Raw genomic sequence first — 20850 nt, forward strand, 5'->3', positions numbered from 1 at the left:
CTGTTTTCCTATTCATAGAATCCCCTCTTCTCCTTTCCTTGAAAGGACATAGAATCCACATTTTCCATATGCCCTTTGGCTTGTCTCCTAAAATTTATTCCCTACTGTAACCAATCCCGAAGCACATGTAACTGCATTTGCCCACATTATTCCCTCCCTGCCCTTCTTTTGCCCATCTCTCTATTATTTTCATACTCTCAGCTTCTTGGGGGCAGAGAGCTATTTCTTTTGCACCCCAGGGAGCTCACTTCAGTGCTGCTAACACAGCAGTTTGACTTCACCCCCGGAGGTGCATTCCATGGCTTCTCGAGACAGGTGGATGCCAATAATTCTGTAAGGCACCATGAGTCAGGTGGCTTTCAAATTTCAAAGGGCTGTCCCACAGACGATGGAGCAGAATTCTGCCCTCTGGAAAAACAGGGAGCAACTAGAACCAGTGGGTGGAAATTGCAGGGAAAACAGATTTCTGATAAATATCAGGTGAAACCACCTAATAAGAGCTGTTCAGCAGTGGAAGGGATTCCCTCAGGAGGTAGTGGAAGGTTCACATTTGCAGGATGTATTTAAGGAGAGCATGGACTGTCATTGTCCAGGATGCTGTAGTTGCATCCTGCACCACAAATCCTGCATCTGAGCAGGGGTTTAGAGCACATGACCTCCAAGCTCCCTTCCAACACTTTGATTTTGTGATCTGCTGATGGCACTGGCCTGGTTCAGTTATATTGCTAAACCATGGTATAGCATTGCAAGAACAAGCCTGTCTCAGCCTTGGGCGGCACACATCTCCTTTGCACAAGGAGGTTAAAGGCTTCAGCCTTTGATTTAGAACTGTCTAAATCAACTATTAGTTCTGATTCTTGTTAGAAGAGTTAACTTGATTCTCTTTGGTGTTAACTAATAAAACAACAAGCCACCGCTCCATGAGTGTGAATATCACAGAGAATAGTGGTTAGTTCTAAAGTGGAAATATTCAGTCCCATTGTGTGTTCATAGTAGGATCGAGAGGGAGGGCTATAAAGCCAGAGGTTAAGCATTATATTTGGGTAAATAAAAATAATATTCTGCGTATAACCCTTGATTTGGATGGTGTATAGATGGCAATGTTGGAAGTGTACTCTTGTTGGACTTAAGAAATTTGCTGTGGGCGATAATGTTAAGAGATAAGGATTGAATACAGTGTGCTCTCTTCTCTTTGAAAAGCAAATATTTAGCTATACCTTGTAGTGTAGATTCCTACATTATTGCTATAATATTTATTGCTAGGAAGTGTCAGTAAGCCAATATATTCAGATGATAAATTCAGTTTATAAAATTAGTTGTACAATACAGGTGTCAATAAGAAACTGCACATATTAGATTATATGTGTGTTATTTATTTATTTTAGCAGGGATTAGGTTTGGGGGGAGGGTAAAGAAATGCATAATTTGATGTAAGCTAACATTTCTCTCTCTCTCTCCCTCCCCCTTGTCTTTCTCGGCCATGTTGGTGCTTCTGTTGTGCATGAAGATAGAGACTCCATAAAGGTAAGACGCCATTTCACAATTGGAAGGATTAGCTTAGAAGAAATGCAGTACTTTTTATTGTAGTTGAAGTAAAGCATAGGAGGTGTTGTGATTGTAGCTAGATATAATCTGTATTGATTATCAGAGTCTTGGGTCAGCTATTCCAAAGGTGCTACATATAAAGACAACTTCAAACGGCCCCACGATAATGATCAGCAGCTGCTGTGAGAACTATTTATGTGTGCTTTGCTTGTTGGCTGATTCCTGAGAAATACATCCTCCTCTTCTTATCAGGAAGTTTTCAGGATGAATGAACTGATGCATGCTGGCTCTTTGGAGAGGTTTTGGGTTTCAGGGGAGACAACACACAAGGGATCCTTCCTGCTTCCCCAACTCCTAAATCCCAAGAGGACCTTCGTTCCAATGTGCAGCTCTGTAGCAGAGAGAGAATTCACTATGGGCTTGTCTCCCATCTGTTAAATGGTTGTCTGGAGTGACTCCCATAATTTTGAGCCTAGTAATGAATATTTTCACTGGAATTAGTGTTGGTGCCTAGAGGCTTTTTGATATTTTAACACAAATTAGCTGTACCGAAGCATGGCCTTTCAGATCTTTGGGTATGAAAAGCATCCTAAATGTGAGCGCTAATCTGTTGTCAAGCAGAAACTAAGACAGATGTCTTTCTAATAGCATTCTCCAACCCAGGTTCTAAGCTGGTATGCTATGTAAAATAGAATATTAGAGCTGATGTAATAGCCCAGAATATAATATGCTTTGTATTTTATTTTTTTATTTTTTTGGTATACCAAAAATTATGCCAACTAGCCAAAAACAGTTTAATGGCTGCTTGTATGACACAGTACAAAACAGATTCAATTGATGATAGTAGAAAAACCAAATTAAAATAGACAATAGTCTTGTCTATAACATTATAAAATAACTTCAGCCAGAAAGTAAATTAAAAGCTATTCTAAACAAAAAAAGTGTATAAATTAATTCTCTAAAAGTCATCAGTGAACCAGCCAACTCCCACAGCATAAGGTTGGTCAGTACCTGACCACTCCAGAACATTTCTGGACGCGTATGAAATGCATTTATTCCCTGCTGCCAAAACTCTGGAATAGACACACATCCTGAATGGATCTTTGCTATCCATGAGCTTCTCATGTATTTCTAGAAGAACTGCTCTGCCATCCTCGGGTGCAGGAGTAGCCAATGGCCGTGCCATACAGGTGCTGTTGGACTCTAGCTCCCATCAGCCTCAATCTTCATGGCAGTCGGTCATGGATGATGGGACTTGTAGGCCAGCAACAGCTGAAGGGTGTCTGCTGAATACGACTAGCCTGAGGATTTCTCTCAACACTACAGAGTTGCAGGAGTGGCGGTGGCAGATGATCTCTTGCCTCTTTCCTACCCCAGATATGACTGGAAGCCTGCTGTGCTCAAGCAGAGTACCAAAACACTCCATATTCAAGGTGGAGGCCTATCAGTTGATGCTCCAAGAGCTTGGCAGGTGCTTATAGGGAAAGACAGAATACCTCCACTTCTCAATGGCTTCAAGCTCTAGTCCCTTGTACCTACGGAACCACCTGTCCCGGTATGCCCCACGGAGAGCCTCAAGGTCCATAAATAGCTACACCCTAGTGGTCCCAGGCCCTAAGGAAGTTATATTAGCTTCAACCAGAGCCAGGGCCTTTTCAACACTGGCTCCATCCTGGTGGAACGCTCTGCCTCATGAGACCAGGGCCCTGCAGGATCTGATTTCTTTCCGCAGGGCCTGTAAGACAGAGTCGTTCCTCCTGGCCTTTGGCTTGGAGCCAATTTGATTCCCTCCTCCTCCCTCTTTGTAGTTGATGCATACTTTCAGTTAACCCTGAAGCATGTAAGCAAGAAGGCATTTTCTAAAGCAGGGGTGGGAAACCTATGGCCCTCCAAACATAGTTGGACTCCTATATCCATCAGCTCCAGCCAGCATAGCCAGTGGCGAGAGACAGCAGATGTTGTAATCCAACAGCATTTTGAAGACCACAGGTTCCTCACCTCTGATCTAAAGTATATAGGACATAAGGTTTTATGCAAAAACAATCCTGAGCAATTGGAAGTGTTCCATACTCAAAGCCTTTTGTCTCCAGTGATGACAGTGAAGTGCCAGAGTGACTTCAGGTTTGCAGTTAATGGCTCTAAAGCTTTTTCCTATGTACATTTCATAGTAAGTTTTTTTCTGATGTGCACAGAGACACACTCCCAAGTGCAATGTTCCTACTACTAAAAACAGTTGATCTTGATGTGATCTTAGATGTGATTTCCAGATATGCATCATTGGTGCAGATGCAATTTAGCATTAGAATAACAGGAAAGCATAAAACTGCATGTATGAAGTCCACCTTGGAGAGTGAAGGAAATGGCTTCATGTTAACAACTATTTTTCTCTCTTTCCTGAAATGGGAGAGATCTGCAGTCTGAACCCTATCCCAGTCCTCTGCTGGTGCTGTTCACAGCTTTGTCATGTTGCAACAGAGTGAATTTGACCTTGTTCTTGTCACTTTCACAGTTACCCTCAGGGTTCTTAACAGCTGCAAACTGACAAGAACTGTCAGTTTTCCATCTGCAATAATTTTCAGTGTGTGCAGCAGTAGCAGGAAAACTGCCTTTCTGCAGACTGAAGAAGCCAGCATTAAATCAGTTTACACATGGTTCAGTTTCCCAAATAATAAGTCCTAAAAACTTACCCCTCAGAGAGAAAGGAAGGAAGCCATGTGTATGTATGATATATGTGCCCCACCTTTCTGCCCTAAAATACCCAACCAATTTACTTGTTAACTGTTAAAATAAGTTCACCCCAAAAAACCCAGTCCCCAATAAAAACAATCCATTTTGTTGTTTTTCTTATTTGAACTATAACAGTACAATAAAAAAAGTAACCCAGAACAGTTGGTCCATAATGAATTTGATTTTGCCCTTTCTCATAAAACCCTGGGTTCCCTTTAAATGCATTTCCAGTCTCCGACAGAGTCTCTGTAAATCATGGGTTGGGAATAAGATCGAACTGGTGGGCTGCATCCTAAGGTGGCCCCCATCCCTGATGGCTCCCACCCTCAGCTGCATGCCATTGTTGCAGGTGGGCAAGGTCACCCCCCACCCAGCCAGTCACCCTGACATCCCTATATGATGCCAGATGACTTAACGTGAAAGGAACAAATCAGGAGCACACACTGAGAGTGCACTCCTGATGCTTCCCCTTCTTCCTTTGAAGGCCTGGCTTGGATTCAAACAGGGGATGCAAAGGAAGAATGCAAGCAGGGATCAGCTCCACTCGAGAGATGTAGTGGTGAGGTGCCATGGCTGAAAGCTTTCTCTGCTTGCATTAGTGTTTCTGCTTTGCATATTTCTGTTGTGATCTTCATGTGTGTGTGTGTGTTCCGTATGTTTTTAAGTTGGTTTTAATATGATTGTACACTGATTTTCAGATCTGCTTCAGTGGGAGGAAAGGCGAGGCATAAGCTGAAAAACAGAAATATACAACAAAGACTATATGAGTTTCTCTTGTATTTGCAGCCAGTTTTCATTCAACTAGCCGTTATGGCTCTGTTAGTTTCTCTCTCTGCATGAACCTAAACAGAATGCATGGAAGCAACTTGTGATCTTTCCAAGAGGTGCAGTCTTCAGCCATGTATGGTGGCCTTGCGGGGGCAAGCCTCCCATTTCTTGGGACTGCAAAACCAAAAGGGTTGCCCAAGCAAATATAAGGCAGTTTATGATGCAGCTTATGGCTGGAAGGCTGCATGTGATTTAGGAAAATAAAAGTAAATTGGGCCTGTATACTAGTGGTTTAGGACGCTGGTGGCGCTGTGGTCTAAACCACAGAGCCTAGGGCTTGCCAATCAGAAGGTCAGCGGTTCGAATCCCCGTGACGGTGTGAGCTCCCGCTGCTCGAGCCCAGCTCCTGCCAACCTAGCAGTTCGAAAGCATGTCAAAGTGCAAGTAGATACATAGGTACTGCTGCGGTGCGCTGCTCTGGTTCGCCAAAAGTGGCTTAGTCATGCTGGCCACATGACCCAGAAGCTGTACGCCGGCTCCCTTGGCCAATAAAGCAAGATGAGCGCCACAACCCCAGAGTCGTCTGCGACTGGACCTAACGGTCATGGGGTCCCTTTACCTTTACTAGTGGTTTGGAGTGTAAATAGTGATGGCTATCTCCATGAGTTTTTCCATAATTTGTGAAAGATTGCATCATTACCCAAAGCTTTTAAGTAATTTTCTTTTAAAAAATGTTACTGCTTTTACTTTACCCCTTCATATGAACACTTAATTGTTTGTTGGTTGCTTTTACGTTATTTAACTTATTCATCTCTTTATAACAAAGTCTTCCAGCAATTTAACACGGAGAATTTATGGTTAGACAGGGGTTTGGATCTGAATCGTAAACTGATGAATGGCATGTTAACAAATCCTGTGTGAACCATGAATGTGTGTAAACGATATTGCAGGATGGCCAGTGCTGCTCAAAACTGAAGAAAGGGCAATAGAGATTAACCAATGAGGTGTGTCATTGTTCAGTAGATGCGACTAATTCACCTGCAATTAATTTGGGGTTACTTTTTTTCTAAGCCATTAGGTAGACATCTGGAATGACAGCATGCCAGGGTGCAACTCCTTTTGCACTGATTTATTAGACAGCGATAGCTATAAATAAATGTTTGTCTTGTACAGCCATCAAATCGCAAGTTGGATTGTGTCAGCATCTAGGGCTTCTTGCCAGCTTTGCAAGGTGAAATAGTTTGCTAATTTCCTTAATGTGATCCGTGATGCCCAGAGTAGCAGTTAGTTGCTTGTTCTATTGATCTGCCCTCTCTTAAGTGGCTCCTGGTTAAGAGAGGCTTTTTATGATTGTCTACTGTGTGACTTGAGATGGTTTTTATCAGCCAGAACGTGCCAGTTGCCAGCAGCTGGAGACTGTGTGCTTGTATGAAATAATTTATTCATGCAAGATAATGCTCCTTAACATTTAACAGGTAATGAACGTGACATAAATTTCCTCCTTGCTTTTAATTTTTCCCTTTCCTCTTCTAATGTGCAAACAGGCAGCTCTGGTGCTCTAAATAATAAGTAATTTTTGGCCATCTGTCAAAAGGAAATTTCAATACAAATTTAAATTAATGGTGCCTGAAATTTTTTATAGCTCCTCTAAAAGCCTCTAATGTGCAGAAAATTCTGAATCTGCTGGTAGTAATTAGTGTAGCATGTAATGAGGATGTGGGCAATGTTATGCAGCCCCAGTGTAACGTTTTGATATGGTAGCAAAAGTTTGATTTATACAAGGTTGTGGCTGGGTTTAATTGTGAGAGACGCTTTCAAGTGTTTTCTTGAAGATACAGATTATTAAGCAGGGCAGATTTTAGAATAGCTCATAAAATGTAAATTTAGGTGTTGCTGTAAGAATGAGATAATTAAGGTAGCCTACTCGCTGGTGTGAACAGGAAAGAAATATGTCCAATTGTATTTTTATTCCCATATTTTTTGAAAAGATGTGACCACCATTCCGTAAAGGGCTCACAAAATGTAGAGGACTAGATCAATGCATACAGGGGGATACACAGGCCAGAAGTAAAGAGCATCAGTGAGAAAGGGGTACAGCATTTCTTTGCACAGATGTGTAGAAGAAAAATAATTTACACAGGTTCAGATCCTTTGAAATGATGAAGATGCAACTGCAGACCACAACAAATGAACATAAATAGCCCTTGAGTAATCTGCTTTATGTTGCTCAGTGAAATTACATGTTTCTTTTAAAGTGCTAGCCAACCAAATGAGTAATAGTAATTTAGGCTGGAATCCTAAGCACACTGGAGTTGTAAGCCCATTGGACACGGCGAACAGGAGGTTGCCATATGTTCTCTTTTTCATGAATATGTAAAATAAGAGCCGTCATAGCGATCCCTAGTTAAAAGTAGAAGTCGGCAAATGTGTCCTCTTTTCTGCCCTTCAAAATATGGGAACCCTAATTCTGAATAAACATGCACAGAATTCACTGTTGGAACAGCCCACTTCAGGCGTATTTCACTCAGACTCCAACTTTCTCAACTCAACAACCCGGATCCATGCATTGTGTGTAGGCCTTGAAACCTATGTGTTTTTGAACCCCATGAATTATTACTTACAGAGAGCTAAGCATAATGATTTTGGTTTGTTTTTTCAAATGCAAAAACTAACACATGGTTGGAAAGCAAAGAATCTGTGTGGCATTTGTTGGTCCCACTAGCCTTTGAATGCCTAGATTATGAGTGCAACTATGGAAAATCTTTATTTTTCTGTATTCTTTATACTTTTTAAAGTTTAGTGTAGATAATACGGTACCGTTGGCAACATTGTTGTTGATAGCAAATGTGCAGTCTGCCACTTCTATACTGACATGCCACAAGTAGCGATTGTTTTGCTGTGCTTCACAGACCTTTAATGTCACCAATAATAATAATGTTATTATTTATACCCTGCTCACCTGGCTGGGTTTCCCCAGCTACTCTGGGTGCCTTCCAGCAATATGTAAAAACATAATAACATGCCAAACATTAACTTCCCAATACGGGGCTGCCTTCAGATGTCTTCTAAAATTTGTGTAGTTCTTTATCTCCTTGACATCTGATAGGAGGGTCGAGGCTGTTTGAAATGCAGCAGCAGAGATACTCCTTCAGGTATGCTGGGCTTAATGTTTGACGTGAAACACCAGAGATCATTCTGTGTACAGCTTAACGGTTAATTCTGTTAGCATTAAAGTCTACTAATAAAGAGGGGGATAGGGGGAGATATTGCTTAGCAGCTGGGCAGAATGGTATGATCTTTGCCGAAGTAACACATGCGCTGATTGGCTGTGTAGTTTTCAGTGACTTTTTCCTCTGTATGTTTGGTTGAATGTTTACAAACAATGTACAAGGCCTGAAGGAAGAAAGACAAAAGCTCTCTGTTTCTTTCTCCTCAAACTGTACACTGGTTCATCTTGCTCACTAAAGTGCTATCAGGATTTCTTTCCTCTTTCCTCAACTCCGTCTGCGTTATTTAAGTGACTTTGCTAACAATGGGTAGTTCTGAGTTGCATTTTCCAACATAGGGAATAGTTCTGTTCTGTTTTTGTTTTTTCAAATGATAGAAACCATTTGTAGTGGTGATGTTCAAAGTAAGGGAAGTAAGGAAGAATCTACCAGACTGAGAGGTGCAGGCAGTTTCCTGTAATATTGACTTATTAAGCCAGTGAAAATGGGGAATTTTGCTTATAGATGCCTTTTGCTTGCTTTCTGGCAAGTCTCATAGTGAGGTGGGAATACACCTCTTAAGACTTCTCCCTGCGCTGTGGGTTGTGGCGAGGGAATAAATTGTAGCAAATTCAGCAGTTTTAGTAAAGTGTCGGTGGACTTATTTGGCAATGTAATATTAAGTTGTAATAGAAAAAATACTTTTGAAAGCAGCATTTTTAAGGCCACTGTAGATACAAAAGAGGGACGCGGGTGGCGCTGTGGGTAAAACCTCAGTGCCTAGGACTTGCTGATCGTAAGGTTGGTGGTTCGAATCCCTGCAGCGGGGTCAGCTCCCGTCATTCGGTCCCAGCTCCTGCCCACCTAGCAGTTCGAAAGCACCCCTAAGTGCAAGTAGATAAATAGGTACCGCTTTATAGCGGGAAGGTAAACGGCGTTTCCGTGTGCGGCGCTGGTGCTGGCTCGCCAGATGCCGCTTAGTCACGCTGGCCACGTGACCCGGAAGTGTCTCCGGACAGCGCCGGCTCCCACCCTCTTGAGCTAGATGAGCGCGCAACCCTAGAGTCGGACACGACTGGCCCGTACGGGCAGGGGTACCTTTACCTTTACCTTTAGATACAAAAGAATAAGGAGAGACACCTGTAGCAGAGAACCTTGTTAGTTATTATGCAAACATTTGAAAGGTATATACATGTACACATTTTGTTCTTCGTTTAAGTGTGTTGATTTTTTCAATTGCTATAGTCATTTATAGTCAGTTGCTTTAGGTTCATGTTGTGGATTTTTGGGTTGCGAACACTGCAAACGTGGAAGTGTATACTTACGGGTTTCGCCGCATGCACAGAAGCGTTCTGCGTGCTTCGCGCATGTGCAGGAGCGCTCTATTGCATCACGCACACATGCAGAAGCGGCACTCTACTTACGAACTTTCTGGGGTGCAAACGGCACTCTGGAACAGATTGCTTCCATAAGTAGAGGTACCGCTGTATAGCGTTGTAGCACTTTTGTATTGAGAGGGGACCCAGTTTGCTTTCATAAAAAAGCACAACACGTTGCTGAAGGAGATGTACATTGTATGCCACTCATTTTATCAGGATTTTTTTAAAAAAATTATCAGCTCATGCCAGCCTCTGACTTACTGAATGTGTGAACAAGCCTTGAGACTGATGATTTATTACAAGGCCAGCGCTTCACAACTCTTCCCTCTCCCCACTCTCTGGATCTGTAGACTCGGTTCGCATGGTGAGTTGGGAGTCACGCCATCTTCCTTGCTACCAAGACTCAGGCGGGACTGAGGCAGGGGTAATCTTCCGAATCTCAACAGCAGGACTTTGAAAGCAGCAACTACCTATTTCCACTCCAAGAGGTTGACACGAGTTTCGATTAGCTTTTCCAGGATAACGTTTATAAAGAGATGCAGTGTGAGTTTTCCTTTGTTTCACAAGGGTGTATTCCCTGGAGACGCTTGGTATTTTATTTTATTTCCTCTTATTTTTTGTAGAAGGGAGGAAGGTCACCGCATTGTAGCATGACGAGAAAATTTTGTTGGTCTGGCAGTACAGCAATTTGTGCAGTATTAATTGATACCTGGCTTTGGACGTGTAAGCTGTGGGGAATGTAACAGGTGCTGTAATTCCAGAAAATGTGTTGCAATTGTGGAGCGGATGAATAAATATCTGTGGGGCAGAGGTGGTGAAACATGAGTGGATTGATGATGTGATTGGGTGAGACAGGCTTGCTTGTTTGCAATCTCATCCGGTGACTGCTGAAGCAAAGCAAATATTAATTAGCAAGGCCCTGTTTGTTGTCTTGGTCTGTCTTAAGTGGCTGGTTTTGCATTGTTCTTTATAATACCCTATATTGTTGTTGGGTCATGAACATTTTGCGACTATACATATGCGTATTTAAATTGCATCATTAACCTGATACTCTGGTAAATGCCTTCAGAAGAGGACTTCTCCCTGCCTAAACTCTTCTTAGATTTCTACGTTTTTCTCCCACACTCAGTGTTTCCTTTCTAATGAAGTCGTATTGTGCTTTTTAATTCAGCATAGAACAGTCATTTGAGAATAACAGCATGTACTCTTGTTGCAAAAATTAGATTTTCCATCTCTCAGTGTCCTGTGTGTGTGGATATAGATCTAGACATGTGTGTCCATATTTCAGTGCTGGAAGCAGTCTTATCTAGTATCTTCTCCCAGCTTTGCCTGCTGAAGAATTGCTTTATGCTTGTAAGGATAGCCACTATAAAGACACTTCAGACAAAATCCTCTGATGCCTACTTTGCCAAATCTCTGACTGATTAATGATTTAGAGAAACATGAATTTTCTTTCTCCAGATGTTCTAGTCTCCCAGAAGGCAAAAATCTTATGGACTTATTTATTTTTAACTATTTTTATGCCACCCAATAACAGGAAGTTATCTAGGTGGTTTACAAATAAAATGATTAAATTCTAGGGTGATACACAACTAAGTGATACTCGGGGTAGACCCACTGAAAGCAGTGGACTTAAGTAGGTTGATACCACCTTTAAAGTCCAAATATAAGATGAGGCAAAACCAAAAAACTCCAAAGCAGAATAAAATCAAGGTAAAATCAGCAACATGGGTTATATGTTCCAATGTTTAATGAGTTACTGGAAACAAAACGTGGTGTTTCATGTAGAGTAAACCTGTGACTCAACAGCTGGATGTTGGATGTAACAGAGATTTAGTGTAATCGACTCCCTGACATGCTAGCTTTCTATGGGCATAAAAATGTTTATTTTTGTATGGAGAAGCATTCAGTCATGTCAGCCCTTATCTGCATTTTGAAGTAATATGGCCCAGACATAAGTTTACCAACTTAGTGAAAACTAGGTAATTGGTTGAATGAAGTCCAAGTGGTGGTAGTGTTTGTAAAAATGGACAAGGTCTTGTCCAGTCCACTTATCCTGCAGTTCAGTCTTATCAATCCCTAATACAGTTCAGAGAAAATGGAGAATAATAAATTACTGAATTATGTACTTTGAGATTTCCCAAGCTGTCATATAGTTTTACTATCACAATTAGCTTTTATATGATGGTATTAAGAAGTTCTACACTTTATTCATAGTTAACAGAAATGACTCGAAAATAGCAGACTTGTATTTAAATTTCAAATAAATTATAGTATTATCGCAAGCGGAAATGGGTGCTAATCAAACATCACCAAAGCTGAACCTCAAAAAAAGCCTCACGGCCTTGCATGCTTTTTCTGGTAAATGCTTGAATTTAATTATAAATAGTTTTGTAATCTGTAATACATCTGTGCAGTCTGAAACCTACATATTTAAGGAACTCTATGATAACATATTTAAACAAAAGGCCTTGTGATACTAATTTATGCATGTATTTATCACAGTTGTATAACTGCATAACTAAGGAGTTCAAAATGACATATACAAGTTTATTTTTTAAATTTTATTTAAGAAAGCACAACTATCATGTGAGATAGGTTAGATGAGGTATTGTGACTTGCTCAAGCGAACCTGGCTTGCTTCGTGCCTGAATATATATTTAAACTGTCTTCCTGATCCCTACTGCAACTATCACTCTACTCTTGTAAATGGTGCTGGAGTAGCTGAAAATAGGCTTGGTCATCCATCTTCCCAATTGGAAATTGTTAATATTTTAGGAAGAATGTAGGAAGCTACTTACACTGAAACATACTAATTGGTCCATCTCAATACTAGCAGCTGCCTTGGAACACAACCCCTTCGTAAATGGGGAGTTGCTTGCACTGGCAGTGTTTCTTAGGGTGTTTCCCTGCACTGCCTGGAGATCTGTTCCATCACTAAACTCTGGTTGTTAATGTAACACTTCCATAGTCTATTCAGGAGATCTGTGTTGCAGAGATCAACTAAAGTACAGTACCAGTGGTTCTCAATTGATGATCTGCAGGGGTGAAGGGTAAACCACCCAGGGTGTCCATGGCACCATTCACATAACAAAAACCACCATAGAGATAACAAAATTCTGAAAAGTAGGGGGCCTATGACTTGGCTTTTGAAAAACGGGGGTCCGCAGTATTTAGCTAATTGCCAATTATGCTTCTATTCCTTGTGAAAATGGGCAGAACAAGAAGCTATGGCACTAGGGCAACAATTTTAGCTGCTTAAAATGTTTTGGAAAATATAAATGTTATAGTCCCCTAACACCCTGGAATGTTCTTCTGTGGCATTGGCTTCCAGATACATGGCTGCACAACATTTAACAGCAGTTCTTAAAATTGCCAGTGTCTTAAGACTTTTCAATATTTGTTGTTGTTGTTTAGTCGTTTAGTCGTGTCCGACTCTTCGTGACCCCATGGACCAGAGAACGCCAGGCACCTCTGTCCTCTACTGCCTCCCGCAGTTTGGTCAAACTCATGCTGGTAGCCTCGAAAACACTATCCAACCATCTCGTCCTCTGTCGCCCCCTTCTCCTTGTGCCCTCCATCTTTCCCAACATCAGGGTCTTCTCCAGGGAGTCTTCTCTTCTCATGAGGTGGCCAAAGTACTGGAGCCTCAGCTTCACAATCTGTCCTTCCAGTGAGCACTCAGGGTTGATTTCCTTCAGTATGGAGAGGTTTGATCTTCTTGCAGTCCATGGGACTCTCAAGAGTCTCCTCCAGCACCATATTTCAATATTTACCACTAGATAATTATTAGATAATGAGTAGATGGATCTGTGTGTCTGAAAGAGAGGACTTGATAGCCGTCTGCATATTTCTAGTCCTATTACAAACACTATTCCAAAAATGTTTTTATGATGCCGTCAAATTTCATACTGCAGATACCCCATACTTTTAAGCTTTCAGTAAAGTTGGAGTGCATGTGTGCTCACTGTAAATAAATGCCAAGTGTTTGTTAAGATAATGCCAGGTAGAACACTGAGTTTGATTAATGTAAGAAGTTTTAATTTTAATATTGGTATTATTTTGGAAAATTGATATATTAACAATAAATATGTTTTTTAAAAAGAAAAGAAGTAGTGGGGAATGGAAAAATCTGACACTAAATTTAAGCTACTTCCTTTTCACCTTTTCATACCTGATTCATTTAATTAGATAAAACAAATACATCTTGGATGACCCATTGCATATAGCAATGTTTGAAGTTCTATGTTTTCTTAAGCTACATTTGGCCTTTGAAGAACAAAATAAAATAGGAAATGCTAATGTTTTTTTCGGCCAACTAAGGGAAGAAAATAAAAATGTCACCATGGTAACAAAGCTGCTTTCTAGATGGCTTCCTAAGATATGCCTGAACTAGAAGCAGATGTCTGATTTGAGAATCTTGCCTCCTTCAATGTAAACAAATAACTTCTAGGCAGGTGTTAGAAATAATATGGAAATCCTATTAAGGGGCCCTGGGTTCCTGTCAGTCAGGAAGCCCCTGCCACAAAAGGGCTGGTTGTCTGAAGAAAAGAGACAGAGTAAATTCTCATTAGGCTTTAGCTTTCCCAGGAAATGATTGTCTCTGCATGTTATTTCTCCTGTGAATCTGAATGTAAGCCGTTACTTCTATTGATCTATTCTGCTCGCCCTCTCTTTTTCTCTGCCCCCCTCTTTTTCCTGGATTAACACTTGATATGTGCTGCTACTCTACCATTTGTGACATTTGTGATTTTAACCCTCAGCCCCTCAAAGAAGAAGGGAACAGACAAAACCTCTTTATCTTAAGCATGGGCTGGCCTGTTGAGCGTGAACAAACGCTGAGGTGTTGAACTCCAAGTGTGATGGAGGAGGAGTAGAAAGCTTCTGAATAAAAGCATTGAGCCAGGTTATTTGTGTGACTGTTGAGTAGATTTGTTCTCTAAGCCTCGGTTAAATGGTTCCGTGTCGCAGGAACCAAAATTTCCTCCCTGCTATAGGACGGCAAAGGCTGAAGAAGCTTGGCGAAAAGTCGCCTTATTTTGGACTAATTATTACCTGGTTTAGATCAGAGGCATTCTTTTTCTCCTAGAGAATTAGGAGGCGAGTGCCCAGTGCTATATATAAATATCCAACTGGTAGGGGAAGTATGTTGCTGCACGATTCTGTAAACATGCCGAAGAGGTTTTTAAAAAATAGCTTGCAGCCGAATTTTACCACAGGCCTATCTGAGGCTAACCTCAGGAAATGCATATCTCAGATCTGGAAGCTGAGCATCTTTCCCACCCTGTTGCTATCTGTGTGTGGTGGGGGTGCCATGGCTGTGCATAGCAATGCGCTTAATAATACTCGGAGGGTTAAATGTGGATAAACACAAAACAAGCCTCCTGAAAAGCCTTGCTATTATCATGCAGCATTTCTCGGACTATAGTCCCCGAGACACACTTCATAAAGCCAATAAAGCGCACACTGGTGGTCTCCTGTTGCCCTAGCAACGGGCCATAGGGCACAGTGTATGTGAAATGCATGAACATCTGTGAATTAATCTTTTTTAAGTTTGTTCTTTTCTTGGCACTGATTGGGCCACTCTGGCTTGCGCTTGTGACATTGCGTGAGGAGGGATAAGCTGAAGAGTTCCCCTGGGCCCTGCCCTAAGTGGTTGGCAGAATGGAAAGTGAAGTGAGATTTATCCAGGCAGTGCTTTCAGTAGTTGAGGGATTTAGTCTGACAGCCCTCTCGGTGGGACGTTATTAGCTTACTTTCTGCTGCATTGGGGAAATGAATAAAAAATTTTCTAGTAAATCTAGGCATTATTGGGTTTATTGGTCTGCCACGAAAGCATAATCTGAGGAGAAAATTGAAATAATCGCTTGTGTTTATACTGCAGTTTACTGGACCTTACCACTCCCCGGCCTGGCTCTTATTGGGTTAGGGAGAGAAGGAAAATGGTTTACAGCAAATCCGGATGTAAACACGGAAGAGTTCTATAGTACCAGTATAATTTTCAGGCATCGTTTTTTTTTTAAATTTGGGAGCCAAAATAGTGGAGATGGGTATAGTTCTGGTGCTGCTGAAATTTGAAGTGTGACCCTTAATTATTACAAAGCATACGCACATCAGCCACCAGTTAGCTTCTCCGATGAGCCTGAGTGTTGATATGTAGTGCTTCTTTTCCTGGACCCCTTGGGCACACTACAGCGTAGATTTTGTGTTCAGCTCCTAATGTCAATACCAGATGCTCACTTGTAAACTGCTTGGCTTACCCTTGTTGTTTTCCACTGTGTCTCTGAGAGGACTGTAGGGGGAACACTGTGTACGTCATATAATCAGTTAATGCTGCGTGCAGTCAGTATCTTAATGAAGTGAAATACTGCTTTAATCTGCTAATTGCATTAAGAGGGCAACAGATTGCTCCATATTTCTACTTCTTTTTGAGCTATGAGCTTATCAAAGAATACTGAGGTGCTTTTAAGTGAAGCATATTATATCCAGTCAGCCCAGAACCATTTGTTTTCAAATACTGGCTGATTGAAGCCGTACCTCCTGGCTTTTCTGTATCTCTTGAGAGGTTAGCAGCATATTTGCACAAATATTCTTTTTATTTGCTTAATAAATGGAGGGGGAGGGATTGCAGCTACGCTAGGATTTGTGCCCATGCAGTGAATTTGCAGGCAAATTTACTTAGACGTCCGTCGCATTGTGTTCCATGGGGCTTGCTCCCTATGAAGTCTAGTTAGGATTTCAGGCATTGTTAGTTTTCACGTCTGAAAACTAAAGTTCAAAGACTACAGGGGCTACATTTAAGGAATAAATATTTGGGGACAAATTTTGGGGGACAAATTTGGCTGATCCCTAACTCTAAGGCAGGCATGTCCAAAGTCTGTTTCAATTCGGTTTAATTTCCTGGGGTAAAAAGCTTCAATCCTTAAAAAGGGCTCAACAAACTTTGGGGCAAAAAAGAAAAAAAGAAAGCTGAACAACTCCAATAATAAAAAAAATGGTCAACAACTTTGGTCACTTCATCAAATCTGGCCCTCTTTGAAAAAAGTTTGGACACCACTGCCTAAGGTAATATAAGTCACTTATAGTAGATGGAGGAAACAACCCCATATTGTAGACCAGGGAGTGATTCTGCCATGGCGATGCAGGGTGGAATTATATTGTGCACAGAGGAAGAGGAGTTACCATATTTTTTGCTCTATAAGACTCACTTTTCCCCTCCTAAAACGTAAGGGGAAATGTGTGTGCGTCTTATGGAGCGAATGCAGGCTGCACAGCTTTCACTGCGCAGCTATCCCTCTTGCTGTTCTGGCTTCTGATATTCAGAATATTTTTTTTCTTGTTTTCCTCCTCCAAAAACTAGGTGCGTCTTGTGGTCTGGTGCATCTTATAGAGCGAAAAATACGGTAACATACACAAGTTGGTAGTTGCAGCTTCTGATTCAACTGCCCCCCACAGTTTAAACCATGGAGACAGGTGATTGGTGTGTCTTATTTAGGAGGGCTTTGGGCATAATGCTTTGAAGCTCCTACACTGATTTGTGCCTTAACCCTCTGCACGGAATTGTTTTTATAATTACTGGAAAATGTGTATTATTATTATTAGTTATAGTTTTATTTGTTTTTAACCTAAAATTAGCCACCTTAAGATTTTCAAAAGAAATCCGAAATGGAAATGTTTCACATAAATGGAACTAGGACAATAATTCATCGCTTCAGATAAGATGTTAACTGGGTAGGATCTCGGCTATTAAAATTAATATCCTTCCATAAATGTTATTCTTATTTCAAAATATCCCAATAATTAACAACACTTGATGCTTCAAACAGTGGCAGGAAAATATATCAAGGTTTAACTGGCAAGGAAGGAAGCCCAGAATAAAACATAAAGTCATGACTGTTAGAAAAGAAAAAGGCAACACTCTACCGGACTTCCAAATCTAATTTGAGGCATCACGTTTATGGTGGATAAGATACTGGATATTGTTAGATAATATCAGTGTTGAATTTGTACAATTTGGGGAGCATGTCTGCCTATGGTATGGGAAGGCAAAAAATTATAAAACCTTTACAAACCATGTCAACAGAAAAAAATTATACAGAATATGGAAAAGTACAAAAATCTATTAAAAAAGAAAACATCAATGTGAAGCCACTGCAAGGAAAAGAACCAATATGGATAAAAAATGGTTAACATATAAAGAAACCCTAGATCTCACAGGACAGGAACCAAGGTGGGAAAATCTTGAGGAATTAAAAAATATATTAACGGATTGGTTACAGATACATCAGATTAACGAACTGTTTACAATAGATTAAAAATCGGATTTGCAGAAAAAAAAATTTACAAGAGATTTATTAGATACAAAAGTTAAAGTATTATAAAAAATGTACAAACTGCTTCTAGAGTGGTAAACAAAAGTGGAATTTGTGAAATCAAATATGATTAAGTGGGCACAGGATGTGGGTCATAATATTAATTATGAGCTATGGGAGAATTTATGAGCAGTAAATATGAATTTTACAGTGTGTTACGCATTAAAAGAAAATATGATGAAAATGACCCATAGATTGTACTTTGCACCTGCCAAACTAGCAAAAATGTTTAAAAAAGAAAAAGGCAAATGTTGGAAATGCAGTGAAGTAGAGGGATCTTTTTTTTCCACATGTGGTGATCCTGTAAAGTAATCAGGGAATTCTGGAAAGTAATTTACAATGAATTAAAAAATATATTCAAAAAACCTTCCCAAAAAAGCCCGAGACATGGGATATAAATGTTTGTTCTATATTCTGCTTCAAAACTTTTAACCACAACTGAATAACTCTTAAATGATATATGAAAATTATCTAGGTCTATTCCACAAGCAGCAGTAAGATAACTATAAGCTGATTGGTAAATAGTGTGATTTTTCTGTGCCTAAATGAGTACCACACCTTTTTACCACTTAGTCACCATCTTGTTGAATATTTATTCAAGGTATTAAATCTGTCCCCTACAGACTTTGGCTATGTAAAACTATTAAAGACCACCATTTGAACGTTTGTAGAGCCTTCAAGGGGTTAAGATAGCTTCCAGAAGATCTGAGGTTCTGCCCCCCCCTTAACAAAAGCCTGCCCCCCCTAACAAAAATCCTGGCCAATGTGCCCACCCCCACCATCATACAGTAGAAAGGTAGCTCTTTAAATGCTTTGTTTGTAAAAAGAACATGTTTTATTTATAATTTTTTATAATTTATACAAAATACAATTACATAAAGTGATAGGAACATAATGGAATATTGTTGAAGCTGAGAAACGTAGAATCATGGAGCTGGAAGGGACCCGGGGGCCATCTTCCTAGTGCAACCCCCTGCAATGTAGGAAACTCAGCTAAAGCATCCATGACAGACGACCATCCAAGCTCTGCTTAGACACCTCCAAGGAAGGAGAGCATCCTGAGGGAGAACCATCTTCCATGTATCATAAAAAGTAAATAACATTTATTTGACCCCAGTTATTTGACGCAGAGTGGGAAACCTACACATATAGTCCAAAATGCTCACAGGTGGTTCTGTATATATGGGAGAATTTTTAAAAGCAAGTGGTCCTCACTGACCTGGTGCAAAAAGATCTTGTCATTTGGAGGAGCCCTGGCTGCCTAGATAAAACACTATGGGCCCCCCCACCTGGGAGTAAGGCCCACTGAACTCAGTGCAGCTTTCTTCTGAGTAGACAATTATTTACTAGATGCACATCAGCAGCAGCACCAGGCGACCCTGCTTGGCTAGGTGCTGGGGTGGATTTCAGAGTCAGGCCCAGGCTGCCACCAGGTCCAGCACTGGCAACAAGCAGCTCTGGCTCTCCCAGCCCTACCTATTGCCACCCTACCTCTGCCCTTACATGACCTGGGGGTTCTGGACCGTGGACTCTCCTGGTCAAAATGGGATGCTCAGCAATCGCCCTCTCCCTCCAGAAACAAACCAGGACTGCTCCAAGAAAATGCATGTGGCAAAAAGGAGCAATAGACCCTGGTGGGCCGCCCCCTTATCCACTTGTGATTGGTTAAGCAGATAGCCCCCCCACACACACACTCACTTCCCTCTTTGGCCCCCTAGTCTCATGCTATGGCCCCCATTTATGCATTTTTCACCTGTGGCCCCCTTGGAATATCCTGGGGGCCCCCATATAGCCCCTGGTTGGGAAGCACTGCTGTAGAGGGAAGTGAGGGGCAGATGTAGCTTATTAACTGGGGAGGGTAGCCCATCTAGGAGAAGGATAACCCTGATCCTAAATATCTGCTTCCTTTCTTCTTTGGGAGAAGAAAAAGCTAGAGAATAAACCCTACACAAATCTGGAGTGGAGTCCCTTGTGTGCCTCCTTCCAGCAATTTCCGCAGCCAAGCTGGTGTCAAATGTATTTCTCTGCTTTGCTTTGGACAACATCAAGGAGGCCGAGAGGCAGATCTTGTTGTCCGGGCAACCCAGGACCTCCATACACATTGCCCAGGCTTGTACACCAGGGACGTCACTTCAGTCTCTCAAGACAGATGGATGCCAGCATTGACCATGGTTATATCAAGCACTCATTTCAAACTTAAACAGAAAATTTTATTTGCATATTTTCTTTTCCAGAGTCACTAGGGATCAAATTAATTGAAAGGCAGTTATGGTGTGTTCAGTGTGCACAATACAAACACAATGAAATAGGAATACATCATTTAATAAATTGGATTAATTGATCTAAAACCTATTAATTGACTAAAAAGTTGCTCTGACTTTTTAAAAACTGGCAGGAGATTTTTACAATATACAATTTTAAATTTAAGTACTACTAAAAACCAAAATTCTGTGTTTTTTTACTTCAGAAGTATTTGATTATGTTTGCAAGTGAGTGAAAGCAATCAATCAATAATAATTTTTCTGTAACATACCAGACAACCTCTTTCCAAAGGTAGACCACAATTAGTGCATGTATAGAAGTTTACATTCAGGATAGTCCATCAGTTTGAAGCTGCCTGCACTAACAAGGAAATGTTCTGAGTGATTGCATAATATTTCCCACTTCCATTTTTTCTGAAATCTGTGGTTGTTTGAAAGGGGGGGGGTAGGGTGCACCATGCCAGTCCTCAGTCCTTGCCCATAATTAGCATTTGGACGCTGGAAGAATATGAAATAAATTGCATCTATCAATAATGCCTTTGTTACCAGTGCTGCTTTGTTGGAGTTCCATTACTGATTTTATGACATGAAC

At 41.0% G+C, this 20850-nt stretch overlaps 1 protein-coding gene across 6 annotated transcripts in view; it reads left to right on the forward strand.

Annotated features, from left to right (window-relative positions):
• Positions 1-20850, forward strand: part of LOC309380518 (transducin-like enhancer protein 4) — a 132095-nt gene that overhangs the window by 76230 nt on the left and 35015 nt on the right. For all 6 annotated transcript variants that reach the window (XR_014172956.1, XR_014172957.1, XR_014172958.1 and 3 more), the window contains one exon: positions 1508-1524. Coding sequence is in view for 1 of the 6 variants with exons in the window: in XM_081930545.1 (XP_081786671.1) it covers positions 1508-1524 (17 nt within the window). In the remaining 5 variants the exon portion in view is untranslated. The remainder of the gene's footprint in view (positions 1-1507; positions 1525-20850) is intronic.

Source organism: Podarcis melisellensis, assembly GCF_964234715.1.
Source record: "Podarcis melisellensis genome assembly, chromosome: 11".
In the NCBI taxonomy this organism is placed as follows: domain Eukaryota; kingdom Metazoa; phylum Chordata; class Lepidosauria; order Squamata; family Lacertidae; genus Podarcis; species Podarcis melisellensis.